The following is a 19,414-nucleotide window of genomic DNA, read 5'->3' on the forward strand; positions in this document are numbered from 1 at the left end:
ACTCGGCCACTCCGCCAACTCCGATCAAGCAAGAGAGGCAGGAGTCGGTCAACGTTGGGTTTGAAATATGGCTGTGACGGTTGGATAGTTGTGTATGTCCGTGTTCATGCAAAATCACGTTCGACTAGTAATTATTTCCTATTCTGTGTGATTGTGAACGCCGCCAAGAAGACAGGCTGGATCGGATTGTGGTGTAGAACGAACGAGTGGCCATGATAGTTCAAGAGCCGGTTCAGGTAAGGTGGTGATAAACCTTTGCACTCTCCTATCAGCCTCGAAGCACTAGCTCTTGCATCTTTCGTTTTCTCGTTTTTGTCCCTGTATGTGTTTCAATGACTTGGTTAGTCGCGTCTACGCATGACGAGTGACTATTATGCACGTACAGTTATCGTCCTACTTTGTGCGCTGTAGATCTTTTGTCTATGAACATGAAAACGGCAGAGGATAAACAATTCTGCACGGACATTAACCCAGCGTACCGTCGTGATGATACTAAGCTGGCAGTAAGTGCAATGAATGAGCGCTTGATTGGTGTAGTTCTTTTAAGACTTACCACCATATACTAGTGAAATTTGCGTATGTTGTATCCGATGCAGGCGTTGTTGTGGACTAGTTAGAAACGAAGTAGGCTTAAATCCTTTGGTGAAAAGCTAAACAAGCATTTGGGTATCACGTAGTCAGTGAAATACGATGAATCAGAATACTGCTTCAGAGGTCGTGCGTCTATTTATAACGAATGTACGTGTTCCTACAAAGGAAAAATTACAAGCCGGGCATGCAATCTTAACTTGCAAGCTCTTCACGATTGCATTTAACAAACCTGTGCCGCGGCAGTTGTGCCTTTCATTACGTTGATTTAGTTCACGTTGTAACATTTTAGGCTCACAAGCGTTCACAGGATGCATGAATTGTGCGTTAGGCATCTGCAGTATTAACTTTATGCAATTTTTGTTTACTTACAAATTGAAAACGTGCTGTGTAAACGCAATACATATGTTGACTGCGATTCCTTAAATGAAAATGCTACGTGGGCTGTTGCATCTCCTAGCTCTGTGATATTTACTACTGAAGTACACGAACTCTGTTAGTCGTGAAACCTGACAATGAAATCACAGGACACCCCAGCTGCACATGATTGTGCATTGCAAAACACGCGTGCATTGCACAATAAGCATTGCTTAGAGCAAATGCTGAATCACCAAATTAATTCCAATCCTTTTAGATGGAACTAGTCAGCAGTGTCCTTGACCTGGTTTTTGTTGTGATCAAGTACAGCACATCTCGTCAGGCGAGCCACATGGGCCAGCAGGGAGCAGGCTTCCTCGTTATAATGTGCTTCTAAGCTGTTTATATGAAGCGCAGTACTTCAGTTCAAAACACCAACTGTGCCTACTTGCAGATTGTTAAGTTCTGTTATTGACGGAAAGCTAGGAGAAATGTCCCGTGTTGCTACTAGCAAGCTGGTTGTGACAGCTGTTATGGTAACATGTGATCTTGCACAGGAGGCAATGCTGTGAAGGCTAGAGAAACTTTTCTCGCTGTTTTGTATTTGCAGCTGAAAAATAATGTCACATGATTGAAAGACGTATGCGTTGTGTAATTTTACTTTATTATTGATCTCGTACGTTTACGTAGCAAAATATGACATATTTATTACAGGGAAGATGTCGCGTATCTGAACCTATCTACTACCGAGTGTGGGGAGAGACACGCTTCTGTGACAAGCGGCCACATAGCCTGTAGTAGTGACCAAAACATAGTACATCTCATACTGGAAGCACAAAGATGTAATGTGATTTGATGTAACTTTACGATCCGAAATAGTTTATAATATATGAAGTGGTTATTAAGTAGAGAGCATCACAGATCAAAAACGACTACACTGTGAAACGAGCAGAGTGAAGATTCTATCACTGCACTACTTGTGCAGCTGATAAGTACGAAACAGAGTATATGTGCTGTCTTCGCTTACTCAGCAAGAGTGTGTGCATTGTAATCAAATTATTATTTATTTAGAAACAGTGCTCCTACTCTGTAGAACGGTGCACACTGTAAATGCAAGAAAATTTTTCACTTTACTAGAAATTATTCAGCCTTCCATTGTATCAAAGTGACTTAGCTTGCTGAGGTCATTGATCTTCCTTCTGCGTTGCTCATGACCACGAAGAAAGATATTTACTGTTGATATTTAATGTGTGTTGCAGGCAGCCATATGGCATTGTCTGAATCACTATGCATTCTCGGATGCCATCTTCCTTGCGGAGCGGCTTTATGCCGAAGGTAAGGTGCCTTCTTCTTATTGTTTGACCATTTTGATCACTGCTTACTTTGAGTTTCCTATTTAAGGAATGATTTTCCTGTAGATGGAAATTTCAAATACATGTGTGATTCTTCGTAGGTCAGCTGTGCATTGATTGCAGAAATCAGTAAAATGGCACATTAGTTCAATTTACAATAGCAATATTTCCATGGACTTAATAAACTGTCATGCTGTCATCATATACTACATTATTCACACTAAACACATAGGGCACCATAGCACTACAGAACATGTTTGGAAGCAAGCTTTAGCAATGCCTGGCCTCTTATGAGTAAAAATTGATAGCATTACCACCCACGCATATGTGTGTAGCAGCCATACAGGTATAGCAATTTTGTGACTCTCTGTCGGTGTTGGTGACTAATGTGTTAGATTGTAAAGCAACTCATTTGACTGCATTTCACCTTGGACTTACTCCATGCTCACTGCTGCAGCCATCCAGTGCTTGTAATCTGTAGCAGTCTGATTGGCAAATATAACAGGTCATACGTTTACTTTAGATGCAGTTCCATAGCATAATCTTTGTCATTGCATATCATGTGTGATACGAGTAACAAATCAGCCTTTGATGCATTCAGTAGTACATGCTCTAAGAACTGAACGAGAGTGACCAGTGGGCCTATTGTTTTAAATCTGATGAGCTACATTAGAAAATCTCCAGCATGTGAAAGTACAAGTTGCTTACATCCTTCGCAGCTAAAAGTGTCGAGTCGTAACTTAGTTTTACAATAGGGGGGGGCTCAGGGCTTGCAAAGTTTTTGAGTCCTAAGGAATCGATCTAGGTTCTGTGATGCTTCGGTGCATCTGCCGTAAAAGTTTTTAATTCCATTGCTACCATGTCTCTTCAGTGCACACGGAAGAAAGCCTGCACCTTTTAGCGACATGCCACTACCGGGCGGGGAACAAGGTCTCGGCATACATGCTGCTACGGTCGCGCGGATGCCGCTCGCCCCAAAGTCGCTTCCTCCTGGCACGCTGCTGCATCGACCTGCGCAAGTTTGCGGAGGCAGAGTCGGCCCTCGATGCTGACGTCGGCCTGGCATCGCGCTGCTCCGCCAAGGGAGGCCTGGATGAGACGGTCACAGCATTTGGGGATTCTGCCTCCTTTGCCCTAGCTCTGCTAGGACAACTGTGTTCAAAAACGGAGCGTGTCAGCCGTGCAACAGAAGCCTACAAGTGAGCACCCTGGGCAAAGCTCCATAGTGTTTTGACAAGTGTTCTGTTGGTGGATCTGTGCACGAGGGCTACCCATTTAGGCTCTTAACAGAGATTGGATGTCTCCTTTTCCTCAAGGGACCTCGCACCAGAGCATATATACCTTTTTGTCATGTGTCAGCCTGGGTGAACACCTTTCCGATGTGTGTTTCCTTTTCCAAAGGCCTTTGGAGAGCCTGTGTGTCAGGGGTATAAAACACATGTTGTGCGCAAAACAAGGCGGCAGTATTGAAGCAGAGAAGATATCCTGAGGACTTGTGGGCTATTTGTATTTATGTGAGCCTACCTTCCGTTTAAGATATTGCACATTAAAGGTCACATGCAACAAAATTTCACTTTGGTTAAATTAATAAATGAGTAGTACGTACTATTAAGCAATCTGCAGAGATGGTAATAGTGCAATTTTCTTATTATCAGCCTTTAAAAAACACCTAAGCAGAAGACATGTGCTTCCTGGTGTTTAACGGATATGACGTAAACCACAGCATGTCGACTCTGAAATGTTTCATTGTGCTGCGAGCAGCCGTGGGCGGCACTTTTTTTGGAAGTCATGCTGAAGATTCGTGCTAGTTTGTCAACATTTCATTTCTGGCTAGCAGCAGTGGTGGCATTTTTTTTTCTTCTTTTTGGTATCAAAAATGCCTATCTTTGCTAGCCTTTTGCGACGCATCCACTTGTATTCTGAACGTCACTACAAGAATCTACAGTGTCTGATTATAGCCTTTTTAGGCAGTACAAAATTTTATTGCATTTGGCCTTTTTTATTGTTTGAGGTGTACCAGTTAACATTGTCCTGCATCATTAGCACCTGTCCTATGTCTCTAGAGTTCCTAATTTTGTCAGTCTTGACTATGGTTTGTTTCTTGAAGCCATTGGAGATAAATAAGATTGTAGAGTTGGGTATGTTTTGTAATGCATTGAATAGATGACCAGGGTGGTCTGTTAGAAAGCTGTATAGCACAGTCCTAACTGCCATAGGAAGGACTCACTCGTACAATGATATTAACAGTTGAGGACAGTTTTGAAGAAAGAATATCTTAAAATGTCAAGAGTTTTCATTAAGTAGGGAGGTACCTAGACATAATTATTGGTCGTTTATTTTGGCAAGCTTAAATAAATTATTGTTTGCTTGAATTAATCCTCAGACAGCCAGCCTCTATGTCTCTGAAAGTGTAATGTCATTTTGTTTAAGCTTTTTAATTTCACTGTTGCTGTATATTTTTAAACATCGCTGTGACTAAAACAGGCAAGCAGTTATCATATGAAACAGAGAATTGTCAGTGTAGTGAACTGTGAATAAGATGCATTTTCATGTTGTCGAGATGGTGAACCGTTGCATAGGGGTGCAGTGTATTTCTGTAAAATGTGCTTAGTTGTGTTGCAAGTGCCTGTTATTTTAATGATTGTACAGGTTACTGCCACTGAGTGCTGTATTCCTGATTACTCTTTCTTGTTTAAATAGGAAAAGCCTGAAGCTCAACCCATTTCTCTGGTCCTCATATGAGTCTCTCATAAACCTAGGTATGTTTTCCTGAATTGATTGGTGCCTTCGAACATTTTTTGCAGTTTGTGTTTGCTCAGTTAATTTGAATTGCAAAGGGGTGGCTCTGGTGACTGCTCAATGTTGCGTTACGTTGATTGCTTTACATTGCAGCACTCAAACTGTGTTGGCCAGTCACAGATTATTCGTTAAGCATGTTCTTCCCCTTAAGACTTACATGGCTGTTTAATAGAAACATTATTTCAATGTTGCTTCTCTTCGAAGTGTGGCATGCTTTCCAGGCCCTAAAATTTTTATTTTTTTATTTCAGGAGAATCGCCAAATCCTACAGATATATTTAATGTTTCATCTCTTGAAAACTTCAATTTATGCCAAGGAAGCAATCCTCTTGTCAACTTTGTTAATAAAACCAACATTGACAGCATCACAGATGACATAAAGGTTTGTTTTTACATTTACACGTTGAATAACCTTTGCTTCTTCTAAAGCCTGCAGCTTATGGCAGGGAACTGCTGCTTTGCATATACTTTTTGCCACTTGGAATTTTTGTTAAATTGTGGGCGAATATATATATATATATATATATATATATATATATATATATATATATATATATATATATATATATATATATATATATATATATATATATAGGGTCTAAACGGATCCTGTTGGGATCATTAGTTTCATTCATAGCGCACAGTCGTAGTAGTCTCTTTCAGTGGTATCTTTAACCAGCTTGCCTGAACATATTGTTGCTTTCAGAACATCTTGTTGGGATAGTTTGTGTATCTTCTGTAATAACTTACTGTGCATAGTGCCCTTTTTTGCTCAAAGAAGGGGGAAACAAATAAAGTTGATGAGTCAAAATAGAAAGTTGAATTTCTTAAACATGTCATGCAGGTATACTTTAAGGCTCGATGCAAAGGTGTTCTTTCTAACATCACTGTTTGCTCCTCTACCTGCCGTGGTTGCTTATGGCTATGGTGTTGGGCTGCTAAGCACGAGGTCGTGGGATCAAATCCCGGCCACGGTGGCTGCATTTTGATGGGGGTGAAATGCGAAAACACCCATGTACTTAGGTTTAGGTGCACGCTAAAGAATCCCAGGTGGTCCAAATTATTTCGGAGTCCCTTATGGCGTGTCTTATAATCAGGTTGTGGTTTTGGCATGTAAAACCCCACAATTTAATTTTTTTTAACGGCTTGCTCATCTAATTATGGCACATATATTCTGCAGAATTTAACAGTAAACATTGTTTGATAGCTGGTGTTCTTTCTTGCCCAGATTATAGTTTGTCTCGTTCTTGCTTTAAAAGTACCACTGTGTCTGACCAACTCACCCAGTAGGTAACTGCTTTTGCTTTGAAAACAAACAAATCACGCCGACACACGTACAGGACTAATGAAAACCCATCCTTGCAGATAGGCACATAGGACAGTGCACTGCTTGTCATCTTCTTTTCCTCTTGTACATGTGTGCCTTGTGTTTGTTTGCATAGTGAATTTTTGGCATGTTGTGTCTACTAATCTCTCCAGGTGGTGGGTGGCCAGGGTGGAGGTCTTGGTGGACAAGTTGCAGGCAAGGTGTCGGTGCTGCCGCTGTCAGCAGGTTCAACACCTCCGTCACAGGCACCACTGCTGGTCATGCGGTCAACGGTGGCGCCAAGCACTCCCCAGCAGTCCTGCCCGGACACTACCCCTCTAGGCATTATGACAAGCACCCCGGAGCTGCCGGCTTCCGAGAGCATCACTAGCATCTGCCTGGGCAGCAAAAGTGGCAAGCAGACGCAACCATTTTCGGCTGTCAAGGGGGCACGCAGCATTTTTGCGGGAGGAGCCGCGGCCCTGAGCCCACTGTCGGCATCGTAAGTGTCTGGGCTTGCACTTTCATTCATTGTGAGAACTGTTGGACCCTGTGGTGGGCCTCAGGTTCACTTGCTTTGAAAAAGAGAGAAAAAAAAGAAGGGGGGGGGGGGAAATGTGACGACAAAAATTCTTGTGTTGCTTGGGGCAACACATACAATCTTGGCCAGTTCTGAAATTGCTTATTTTCATACGACGAAGAGTTTACAGGAAGATTGAAACTTCAAGTGATCAGCAGTTAGCTAGCAAGGGAAGCCTCAGGCTAGAATCACTGTTTCAACAACAGGACTTGTCTACGTCAGGCCCTGATGAAGACAACTCCTCATGTTGAAATGTTGACTCCAGCTTGAGGCTTCTATTGTTGGCCAACTGTTGATCACTTATCTTATTTGAGCATACAAAACCTTGAACATTCTTTGCTGCTGCTAACTTTAGGAAGACACTTCAGCTGGCTTTTCTTTCACTGTCGTTGAAGTATTTGGTTTAGCTGAAATGGTGCTCTCTTCGCTTGTGCAGGTTTGGTGTGCTACCTTTGTCAAACTCCACGCCTGGCACCGTGCCCCCAACAGCCATTAGTGGCATGCTCGCCTATGTCACACCCACTTCACAGGGCATTTTGGACGCCATCTCCAAGGAACCCTGCCCCCCAGTCAAAAAGGTGTGTGTAAAGTCAGTGTGCACTGCACTTAATCTTGATGTGGGCAGTGCCTATGCATACCTGCCAACTTGCCAGAATTTCTCATAATGTTACCAAATGAGGACTCGTTCTGTGGTATTACAAATGTTGTGTCACTCTTTAAAAAAATAAATCCCATTTGAAAGAATGATTTAGTCGGTCTCCGTTGGTACCCTTGGAAGTCGGTGGAAGGACGTCAGAGGGTTACATGTTTCGAGCAGGCTAGTTTCAAACATATTCAAACAAACCTATTCAGGCAAGCTTATTCAGACAAGTTCCTGAAGCAGACAAAATATGCAGTAGTGAAGTTGCAGAAAAAGTCACTGTGATATAAAAAACATGTAATTGTTCCTCAGTCCTTGCTCTTCCATTTGCTTTACTTGTGTGCTTCGTCTGAAGGTAAACCACTGTTAATAAACTCGGTATGCATTCCAAAAAGGTGTGTTCTCATGGTAGGCTGCTATCCCCCCCCCCCTCCCTACTTTTGTGTCCGCAGAATTTTTATGAATTTGAAGATTCGCAGGTTGGCAGGTATGATTACGGCACATTGCATTTCACATTCACTGAATGTATTCGTTGCATTGTTGCATTAATTGTAGGTGTGTGTGAATACTGAGATATCACTCATTTGAATTGAATATTGAACGTACAGATAATTTGATTCACGATCCAAATATCTACTAGTATTCAATTTTTTTAATATTCTGTATACAGTATAAACTTCTTGATATAATCCCGTTATCTATGATTTACCGTCACCAACGTTTGCGGTTAAGTACACAAAAAATGACCTAATACAGTTTGGAGGAAAGCTGAAACGCAAAATTTTCTATGCAATAATAGACTGCCATAAAACACAGGCCTACTATTAAACTGAGAATCTCATTGGTATTCAGTATAACATAATGTCACTAATTCTCTGGTTCCAACGGGAAAAAAGCTCTCGATTCTCTATTCAGTAGACATTCTATCGATAACAGAATATTTTCCTGGCGGCAAAAAAGTGAACTGCTTAGAAAACTAAAAAAAACTAAGCTTCGCCTTTAAGAGTGGAATGCGATAGCGTTATTGGACGCCGTTCACACCGACACTGACACCGTATTTTCTGTGACATGGGGTCCAATCAAAATTTAGAAAGGCTTGGTTTTCAACATTCCCCTCAATGTTGCTTGGAACCCAAGTACAGGGAAACACCATCAGAATTTAAGAGTGGAACGCGATAGCATTCAAAGATCCCTGGATTCTTATCAGGCTTTTTTATCGTATACTATTCAAATTACAATCTGACGCTGTCATGTCTGTAGGTTGTGGTTAAGTTGTACTTTACAATTTTTCTGACGGATTTTACTTTGAGAAATTCAATTTTTCTTCACTAATGCCTTGCGCCACCCAAAGGGCCTGCTCGTCCGGTCGGGGTGGTTCTGGATGATGTTGTTCGGCATGATTATTTCTGCCAGACAAGATGCTTACGCTGACACTGACACCAGATTTTCTGCAACACAGGGCCCTTAACGATATCGCGTTAATATAACTCTCCTTCACGTCCGATAGTGCAGTGCGTCTATGAGCGGCGCGGAAGGTCTCGAAAGTGGTGTTTGAAATCATCGATAGCGGGCTAACGATTCCCAGTGGGCGCTATATGGAAATAGTTAACGAGCTGCTAACCCACAGAAATCACCTGCTTTAAAGATGGAAAAACCCTCCTGTTTTCTGGAAGAAAACTGGAAAGCAAAACTTTCTAAGCAGTAGACCATTGCCATTAAGCATAGTATGGCCCACTATCAAACTGAAAGACCTCATTGATATTTAGGACAACTTCGCTGTTCCTTCAGCTTCAGAGGGAGAAAAGCACTTAATTCTATTCGACTGAAATTCTATTGATAACAAATATTTTCCAGACCTCCATATGCGAACTAAGCTGTAATCTATGCTAGTATACTAATTTAGTGTTCCCTTTAATAATAGTCCAGTACGTATTACATTCATCTCAATTCCTAGGTACCTAAGTTATCTGCTAGCTACATTATTGTTACGCAATGGGAGTAGCCTCTTGAGCATATGCAACACTGTGTTTTTTGCACGAAATTTGTAAATATAAAGGTTTGTGTTAAATTTTCTGATATGCGATTTGATATTTGGCGTTTTTTTTTAGAGGGCAGTTCTTAGGACGGTCCGGTGTTGATTGTCAGCCTCACTGTCGGCATAACTGGCACAATGAACGATCCCACCGAAGGATGATAAAAGCGAGTGAACGCTGAGCGCAGCGGAGGATGAAAGACTTCTCGGGAATAGTGAAGAGAGCGCGAGGAGGAAAGCGGTGGAGGAGGGTACAGTAAAAGCACGAGGAGGAACGCAGAGGAGGAGAGTATGGCGAAAGGGTGAGGAGGTAAGCGAAATACAGCACAATTTGTGCTCCACGGCGGTGACCTGCTACTAGATGGCGCCATAATAGCGTGCGCTGTCACCCGGTCACCGATGACGTCATTACTAAGGCATGCGGCGAGCGTGTCCACCTATACCATATATTTGTTTCTTCATGTCCTTGTTTTATTCGCGCTGTTCAAACCTCAGTTCTGAAACAAACCGGCGGCGTGGGCTTCGGACTCGCTACGTATGCGCTACTTCGCCTGTGCCGCTGCCACTAGAAAATGTGCTCAGCGTAAGCCACGCATCCCCGTGTTCACGCTTTCTTTCTGAACAATGAGCAATGCAACCGGTGGAAGTGCTTTGTCTGCCGCTGCTGCTAAATGAGCTGCCCGAGCAGAGGCTCAGCGCTGCCGCCGAGAGGAGCCTGCCGTTCAGTTTAGAATTTTTTGCCTCAGTATAATGCGAATTCAAAACACCTAAACAGCTGCGCTCAAATTTGGGAAGGGGGGGGTATCGTAATGTCCGGTGAAATTTTTCTTGATTTGATTCGATATTCGATTTGAAATCGACTACTATTTAGTATTCACACACCCCTACACTTAACCTCTTCATCCACTGCGTTCAAGCCCTCCGACAATGGCTTTCATGATTTTCAAAGTTAAAGCAGGTATCATAAGCTAAAATAATCGGGCGTAACATAAAGCTAGATGCAGTCAATACCATATGTCGAGCGTGTAATAATGTTGTTGCCACTGGTTTTCAAGTAAATTTATACTTTGTGTGAGGCGTACTCCTGCATCATCACGGATGGTGAAAAATCAATATGTTGTACATTTCAAATGCCACCAGATGACGCGGCAATCCAGGATGAAGAGTGTAGGCGAGGATCTGCCATGGGATGTTAAACTTTGATCTATGTTTGTTTAGGGAAAAAAAAAAAATCTCTTATCGGAACGAACTGGAGAAATGTGCCCTTTCCTCTTATATGGAGGTGCTGATGCAAGCATGTGTTCGTGGACTCTGATCAGGAAAGTACTTTTAATGCGATTAGCATTCTTAGGTAATCTACTCTTTCGTGCGCTTTCCGGTATCTATCTATATATTTGTATCTATGTCTCTAATCATTTTCCCACCTGCTTGGGTCACTGGGTAGTCCATTGTTTAATGGGTAGAACATCAGACTGCTGTTCTCAGGGAACCGGATTCGAAACCAATCATTGGACTAACTTGGGTCATTGGGTACGTAACACTGAGTATGCGACGCTCTTCAATGAACCGCTTTCATGCCAACTTCGGTCCCTGGGTATCTGCTATTGGGTATGTGCTGCTCATCATTGAACCTTTTTGATGCCAGCTTGGGTCTTTGGGCATGGGGCTACTTTTCAATTACAAAAAAACAAAAATGTTTTAAAATTTTATTGGTGCTGGGCGAAATCAAACCTGCCTTGCATATGCAATCTTGTTTGAAAATATATTTGGACGTGCGCCACGTGCAGACTTTTGGTGGCATTGCCAGATGCCACAGCGTGTCTAGTGGGGAGCGTGAGAAAGGAGCCTGGTTACGCGCGTACGCGCCTCGTACACCACACGTATTGGCGGTGGCAATATGCTGTGTCACTGGATTGCTTCAATGCTAATCGCATTAACGTCGACAATCATCGTGAGATGGGCCCTGCCATAATTTTTAAATTTCGTAACAGATTGGTTGGCAATAAGAACTGACTTTATGTTATGTGTCTAGGATCTTGTAGGGTCTGAGGAGGTTAAAACCATGTGGAAGAAGCATGCGACGAAAACATCTGTGCCGTTCAAGGTTGATCGCGTCGAATGCTAATTAGTTTTGCCATATTCTTTGCAGAACCTTGCGAGGAAGCCTCAGGGACTGAACACGCCAAAGATCCAAATATTCAGCCAGTCGAGTAACAACAACTTGCTGCAGACGCCGCCTGTTCCAACCAGGTACTGACCCTCCTTTGTGCATATTTTGATGGAATCCTAGCTTCACTTTCTCGAGCAAACAGCTATGCTTAAGAACCTTCCTGCTGTCTGATAAAGGCCGATTGCTACCGTAAAAGAAAAGGAAAAAAGTGATGTTTTTAGCATTTGTCTTAATGTTAATTAATATGCAATCATCACTTTACTGTGATTTTCTCAACGTAGGAATCCCCTACAAATGCGAACATCAGTAGAATGACTTTAGCACTTGATTTAAGCTTAATACAGTTGAACCTCCTTATTACTGTCACATTTGACATGAAAATACTTTATGTCCGATATAGCTTAAGCATATGCACTGATATCGGTGAAGAATAATTAGTGATCAAGTATGTGTGTACGATACGCAAGCACGATGTCTCCGAAGGGCTAGCAAAGAATCTCCTGGCTGATTTTTAATAGGCTTTTGGCAACTTGCCGTGGCTTGCAAACGATAAATTACACACATGCTTTTTGTACTGTTGCCAATGTTTTCCTGAGACCCCTTGTGTAAGCCTGCTGCTAGAAGCGCTAGCTAGTTGCTGCTCGGAGGGCTTAAGATGGGTGTTTTTGTTCAACCTGGTTTCGCCAAGTGAAACGGCTGCGAAGAAAGGGAAGAGACAGCTAGCGCATTTTGTCATTGATCGTCGCTTGGCCAGCGAAATACAATGGGAGGATTAAGTGCCAGTGATAGGCGCCCGTCGCGGCAACGGTGCCGAGATTAGGCAGAGGCGCAGCTCGTGACATGCCAATTATACTTGACACGTGGTGAGGCGAGTAGAGCCGGCTCGCACTGAGCAAGCGTAGAGGGTGCGTGACGAAGCCATTAGCACCCAAGAGTACACAAAGCGACCTAAAGAAGAGGGAATATCGGTGCTTTGTCACGTACATCGCGTGTAGTTGCCCTGACAGCAAAAGCTTAGATGTCCGTGACCGTCGCTGGCTCCTGATGTGCGCGTGCCGGGCGTGTAATGGGCACAGAAAGCGTGAACGCAGTACTCGGGCACCTTTCCCATTGTAACCGTTCTTGCATTTCGTTTCGGAGATCGTTGCCAATTGACCATCCTGAAAAGCTTCTCCGAGCAAGCATTTACTGAACAGGGCCTAAGGTGTCGGTTGACAGCTTTCATTAACGTAGGACCCGCAGCTACTACCCTATCGGTTTTTATAAGAAGTGCGAGCAGGGAAGGGGTCAATCACTTTGGCTGGCAGGTGCTGCCTGCTGGTTAGGATTTTATTGAACCCATTGTGCTGGGCGCTGTGGTTTTGCGCGGGAGCAGGCATGCTATACATCTGTCACCCCCCCCCCCCCTTTCTTGGAACATTGTTTTTATTTGTATGTTGTTTTGAGGGAGAGGGAGAAAGACACCGTCAAAGGTTGTGGAGAAAAGGGCGCTTGGAAGAAGCGCAATACTGGAAGCGCCGGCGAACAAGACGATCCTAGCACAGGATTCGTGATTGGTGCGTCGGCAGACCACTCATAGCCACTCGGTGGCGATTGGGTGGTAAATGCTTGGGGCGGGGCACCGAGGGGTAGAAAACGTGGCCCCGTTGCCCCGTCCAAGCGTTCTGGAAAAACTACGGTGCTATGCGCCATCGACTATGTCGATATACGGTCTCCCTATGTGTACCAGTTCCGCCTTGTATGTGTACTTGCATTTGTAAATTCTTGTAAATAGTTGTAAATAGAAGGTGTGTTTTTTTTTCTCGTCATATCTGTGTCTACTTCAACCCCGCGAACCCGTCGCCGCTATCGTTAGCGGCAGTACATACTCTACTTGTGTAGACCGGCTCTGGCGGTGCGTCTCGGACGCCCAGGTAGAGGAGTGGTACGAAAAGAACCTGAACTTTACTCCTTGTACATTATATTGCACATTGCAGTTATGCCTTAACTGCTTCTCAAGTTTAACAGGGAAGAAATTAAGTAACATATTCATATTCATCCCCAATAAGAAGTCAGATGCATGCGGAACTATATGAAAGTGTAAAGGTACTGAAAGTTGGGCGAGTGGGTAGCTATTCATCTTGAAACTTGTTGAGCGCCACCTGATGTTGCTAAGATATGTAGAAGTTCTGTGTATATATATTTTTTCAAAATGTCTTTATTATTTTTATTTCTATTCCGCATGCTCTTGCACATGCTCACTTTAGTCAAACTGGATATATGTGTGTGTAATTTCCCTCCAAAAATAAACTGAGTTGCGAGTCAGCGCCTGTCTGTTCCTTTGCCTTATTGTCCTCGTTTTTATTGTGCGCGCTGCAGTTTCAAGATGTATATGAAAGTGGTTTAATGAAATTCTCGCCAGAAGCTTTTAAGAAAATGGGCACCAAAGGGCGTAGAGCATGATTCTTCATTTCCGTTTAGGGTGCAGCAAGGCACTTGATAAAATTTCTACTTCATAGTTGTAGCAGCGGGGTGATGATGGGGCAGAAGGAAATTTTGGGAGCTCGACTGCCCCTCTGTCCCTGCTTGCACGTATATGTTTTGGCAGAAAGGAGAAATCTGTATACTTTTCCATGAAAGAGCGGTGAACATGTGCTGATTGGTAGTGCTGCATTTGCAAAGGAAATGTGAGAGAAATGGGTTTTATGCTTCAAATTGTGTGCTGCTCTCAGAGCTCAAACAAAGTGCACAACTTCTTTTTGCGATCCCCTGCTTCGAGTGTTCATCAAAGAGGTCCATGACCTGCAGCGTCATTTGTTGGCCCTGCAGCTTTCCACCCAGTGGGCTGAGCAGTGTGCGACGCAGCTCACGCCTCTTCAGCAGCTCCAACTCGGTCAAGGAGAACAATAAGGGCAGCTCGTCGCCCAAGACCATCCGGGGCCTGGCCGCTCGGCTGCCCTCGTCCAAAAAGAGCAAACCCTCCCGGGGGGCCCTGCGCACCAACACGGCCACCTCCGGCTCAAACAACACAAGCGCCATCACTGAGGGAGAGCTGAACGAGATGAACAAGCCAGAGCCGCTGCCCGTGTCCCTGGCCCAGACTGCACTCTGCATGCAGAGGGCCTCCGCAGGCAGGACACTTTTCGTTTTCCCTTTTTCGCACTGTAGTAATGCAGAGGGTTGTCTGCTGTTAGGTGACGCACCCCCTGTGCAGTAAAACCTTGTTAAAAGGATGCTTTAGCTCGGGTGTTCCTATCTAAATACATATGAAAACCACTGCATTGAAATTGAACTTTGCTGTATTAAAGAAAAAAAAAAAAACTGAAAATATAGTGGCTGTAGGAAACATATTTTTTATTTACTGCGTAAACTTTTTCAGACATTGTTGAAAATCACGAAATTTCAAGAAACGGAAATTTACAACACTGTAACCCGGCAATGACAAAAATTTACATTCTATAAACTGCATGTAATAAATAATGCATGCAAAGTGGAGAAACTGTATCTATTTTACACCCCTTTGAAATAATTTGTGAGTAGGACACCTGCAAAACTCTGGTAAGCAGTGTAACAATTTCAGGTAAGCTGTAAATTCATATACAGTTAAACCTCTATTAACGAACTTCAAATAATGAAATTCCCGATACAGTGCAGACCGCTTATAACGTAAGTCGCCGGAGTCGTGAATATCTGCACTATAAGCGGTACCACTCTATAACCAAAACAACGATTTTCAAGCCCTGCACGTATGCAAAACATGTAGACCAAGCAGCCACGCGTATCCGAGAATCGAAGCGTGCGACTGGGAGTTTTGCATCCGTTTAAATTTACAAACGTTGAAAGGTTAATGTCCAAGTACCCACAATCTTTGCATGAAGCAGACAAAGTAATAATTTTTTTTAAATGTCTCAGTTTCGCCCGAAGGGCAAAGCATCAATTGCGATAGCAAATTAGTAGAGAGCTATAAGGAGTAGGGATAGTAGTTTTATCGGCTGCATAAACTTGGACACATTCGCTTACTAACTGAATTAACAAGCGTGGTGTCAGCGCGCACGAGCAAACATCAATAGATCACACTGAATGACTGCAGACGACTGTCAAAACGCTGGCAGCAAGCGCAGCCGCCGCAGAGGGCTAAGGTTCGTGCGGTCTATCGCTTCAACGGAAACTGAGCGGTGAAACCTGCTGAAGTGGCGCAATGTGAGCGTCACATTTCTCTCTGGTGGCATCCGGTACCGCCCACCAGCTCGATTTGTTTTGTTTTCCTTTTGCCATCTTAAAACGGTGCACAATGGGAAAACAACAAAATGTGTCTCGGGCCACCGGAGTCGCATCAGCTCGACGCCTGTCGGCGTGCCATGGCTCATACTGCAACAATTCACACGACGCTTTGCTTTCTAAAACATTATGAACAAGGTTCTACTGTATAATGAAGTTTCACTGCCGTCGCAAAGGAATAGAAAGAATAAATAAAAACATCCATGGATGCAGATGGTCAAAAGGTTAATTTACATGTGGCTGCTTGTGAAAGCACCTCTCAAATCGCTCATGCATCATGTTCCGTGTAAATTCTAAATGCAATAAGATCCATTCACGCCCTACGCACTGTATGCTTTGGGTGTGAGTGTAAGCGTGCGAGGGACGTCGAGAAGGATGGCGGCTTAATGAGCTCAGTCTTCCTGCGTGAGTAAGGGGAAAGGGGGCAGGGGAGCGAGCTCGCAGTAACGCAAACAAATGCATGTAAAGGGAGAGAGCGTGAGAATAAGTAGAGGCAGGTTGGCGTGCATCTCCTTTTCTAGCGTGGCCGTGGCTGTGCATGGCTGTCAGTTACTGAGTGCATGCGCTCAGCGTATGAGCTTAGCCACCGCAGAGCGTGTGGCTTTCCATTGACGCAAAGCCACCATTTTGAAACAGTCTTAAAAGAGGAGAAATTGGAGCTTCAGGTAGACACAGTGCCATATTTCGCTGTGCAAAAATAAAAGCAACAGAAGTGAGCGAAAAGAAGAAATACTAGCGTTGCTCGATTCGTTACTGCTGCCATGTGAATACAGGAGGTGCTCCAATTGACTGAGATGAATTTGAATCATCATCATCATCAGCCTATATTTATGTCATTTATATATTGATCATTGGCACGCATTTTGCTTATTTGTGTGTGTAAACCCACCCCCCCTCTTACCTGTCGCAATACGTCCACCCCTCAAAAATTTCTTGGGGGAACTTTGGCAGAGGCCTCTCTATGTGCACCACCTCGACTCAGGGTGTGGCTGACGCTGCAACCTGCTGGACAATATCTTCCATTTTTTTTTTTGGAAACCTCTTAGTGCATATTTTAGGTGACATTTACTATGGCATTGCATTTTAAAAATTTGTCGATGGTGGTGCACATGAAAAGGTGCAAATTAGTACTTGCCAGACAGTGCATACTACTGTTTAATGCATAACCATAGTGCATTCCTGCCAGGTATGTAGTATTAACAAGGTCACTGTGCTTTACCTCGCCAACTGCATTTGAGTGCAGCAAAGGTTAGTGCATGTGTCAGCCAAATCCGTAACAAAAGTCGGCCGCATGTTCCAGAGAATAGATGAGGGCTCGCCCATTGTGTGCTGTTAATCCTTCTGTGAAGCTTTCATTCATTTAGTGGTGAAATGAAAGCAATCAGAGCTAGACAGTAGATGAACCTTTCTCCTGATTCTTTTTTCTGGTTGGCTAATGAGACCCATATCTTTCGCTGCACTGCACAGAATTGACGAGATGATGTACAGTACAGATGGAGGCAGTGGTACCAGCTTAATTTTGACTTAAGGGCCTGCCGATTAATTTTTCACTAATCTCGTCTAGCTGGTTGTCAAAATTTTGCCGACATCCTGATTATAAACCCTCAAATTGATTGAGGTGCTTTGGCATATGTGTACTTGTCTTGCAACAAATAGCATGCGGCCATCTTTTGTTCTGAAAACAAAGCTGCATGCATGGAGATTAAAATTAAAAGTGACCACTCCGAGGAAGCTTAAAGGGACATTAAAGGGCAAATACCAAGTCGACGTGGACTGTTTAATACCATTCAGAACGTGGCTTGTTTCGTGCCAAGAAAAAACTTAGTTTACGAGAAAATTGCATCTGAAGGCTCCGAATACCTTTATAGCAATTCAAATCTCCCGCCACCCAACCGAGGAGTGGGGGCGGGGCATTGCATACACCATCACCGCCTTTTGTTGTCTTTGGTGAGTAAAACGGCGCCCTACAGATGGCAGTACGGTTTTATTGCACAAAACGCAAATGCGCGGCAGTAGAGAAACCGAGCCAAGACAAAGCAGTGGATTCGCTGCCGCAGCTACTCTTGGTCAAGTGCTGTGGACTGTTCATGCATTCCGTGACATCACATGGAAGTGGAATCACTTGCTACTTGCAGTTTGTGCAAGTTTCGCAAGCCCGCAAATCTAGCCCAGCACTACGCGATAACGAAACTACTTAAATGTGAAAGCGCGGGCGGCGTCAAGCCGAGTGAAAACAAAACCTTTTGACCGCCTACGTTGTTGTCAAGGGTAATGTCAATGAGTTACTTTTTCTAAAAATAAAATAGAACTGGAGAGTCTTATAATGCAATACAATGATGTTTCTATAACGAGTGGTTGAGTACTAGTGATAGAATTTTAAATGAGGAATGCCTTCGTAATTGGGCAAGTACTTGAATGTCTCGGGTTAGTCTCTAATCATGTCCTGCACTTACCTCAATTTCTCTATTACTAAGGCTCTGTTCGCAATAATATTGACGTCTTAGAGATTTTCGAGCACTTATCTATCATTTTAGCTCACTTAATGTTTGCCTTTAGTGTCCCTTTAAGTGAGAATATGATGATATTTTTTGTGTACTTGAAGTCCATTTCCAGCTTTTTTGTAACACTGCGAAATTCACCATTTTACAAAAAATTGAGTGGAATAATTTTTTTACTTCCTACTACGCAAGCAAGCGCATGCAATGCGGTCTAGGCAGTTCTCTTGTGACAGAAGATTCTAGTTGGGAGAGGTTAATTAACAGATGCTAACATATTGTATCAGCCACTTTTCCCTTTGCAATTTAGAGTAAATGTTGATGATACACTGGCTTAAATATTAAGGAGATGTTTGCCTTAACACTTGACAACCATATACTCAGACATCACGGTTTGTACGTGAACCATGAAAGGGTAGTAGCAATGCGGAGATGGGGTGAAAAATAACACACTAGGTTTGACATGTTATTTATTTGCGTAAGCTGACAAAGAAGCATAATTTCTAAAGGCAGTGTAAATGAATGATGATGAAAGGACGACAACAAACAGAAATAAGAAGTCGAGAGAAAATAAGGGGTGTTCATTGACTCGTGTTAGTGGTTGCACTGCTTTCAGAGATGGAGGTCTCACATCGAGCAGTTCTGCGTGCGCACTCAAATGGAAATTTGATCATGAAGAACAACTGAAAAATGCAAGAAACTAGATCAGATGAAGGCTTTAAGCACCAACAAGGTTAAAAAAAATGTATTTTTTTATTATTCTATGTATTTGCTGCAAGGCATATGGAGTAAAAAAAGAATAAAAAGGGGCATTGAGTAAATGTATGCAGCCTTGTGTG

The 19,414-nt window shown here is 43.2% G+C and overlaps 1 protein-coding gene across 2 annotated transcripts in view; it reads left to right on the forward strand.

Moving 5' to 3' along the window:
* Positions 1-19,414, forward strand: part of LOC119442707 (cell division cycle protein 27 homolog) — a 44,359-nt gene continuing 24,945 nt past the window's right edge. The window contains exons 1-9 of one of the 2 annotated variants that reach the window (XM_037707674.2): positions 1-236; positions 2,205-2,280; positions 3,169-3,496; positions 4,998-5,056; positions 5,347-5,477; positions 6,575-6,903; positions 7,418-7,559; positions 11,803-11,903; positions 14,611-14,933. In XM_037707674.2, the coding sequence (XP_037563602.1) occupies positions 213-236; positions 2,205-2,280; positions 3,169-3,496; positions 4,998-5,056; positions 5,347-5,477; positions 6,575-6,903; positions 7,418-7,559; positions 11,803-11,903; positions 14,611-14,933 (1,513 nt within the window). In that variant the 5' untranslated portion in view covers positions 1-212. The remainder of the gene's footprint in view (positions 237-2,204; positions 2,281-3,168; positions 3,497-4,997; positions 5,057-5,346; positions 5,478-6,574; positions 6,904-7,417; positions 7,560-11,802; positions 11,904-14,610; positions 14,934-19,414) is intronic. The other variant, XM_037707675.2, reaches the window with a different exon arrangement.

The sequence above is a fragment of the Dermacentor silvarum genome, chromosome 2 (assembly GCF_013339745.2).
Source record: "Dermacentor silvarum isolate Dsil-2018 chromosome 2, BIME_Dsil_1.4, whole genome shotgun sequence".
Taxonomy (NCBI): domain Eukaryota; kingdom Metazoa; phylum Arthropoda; class Arachnida; order Ixodida; family Ixodidae; genus Dermacentor; species Dermacentor silvarum.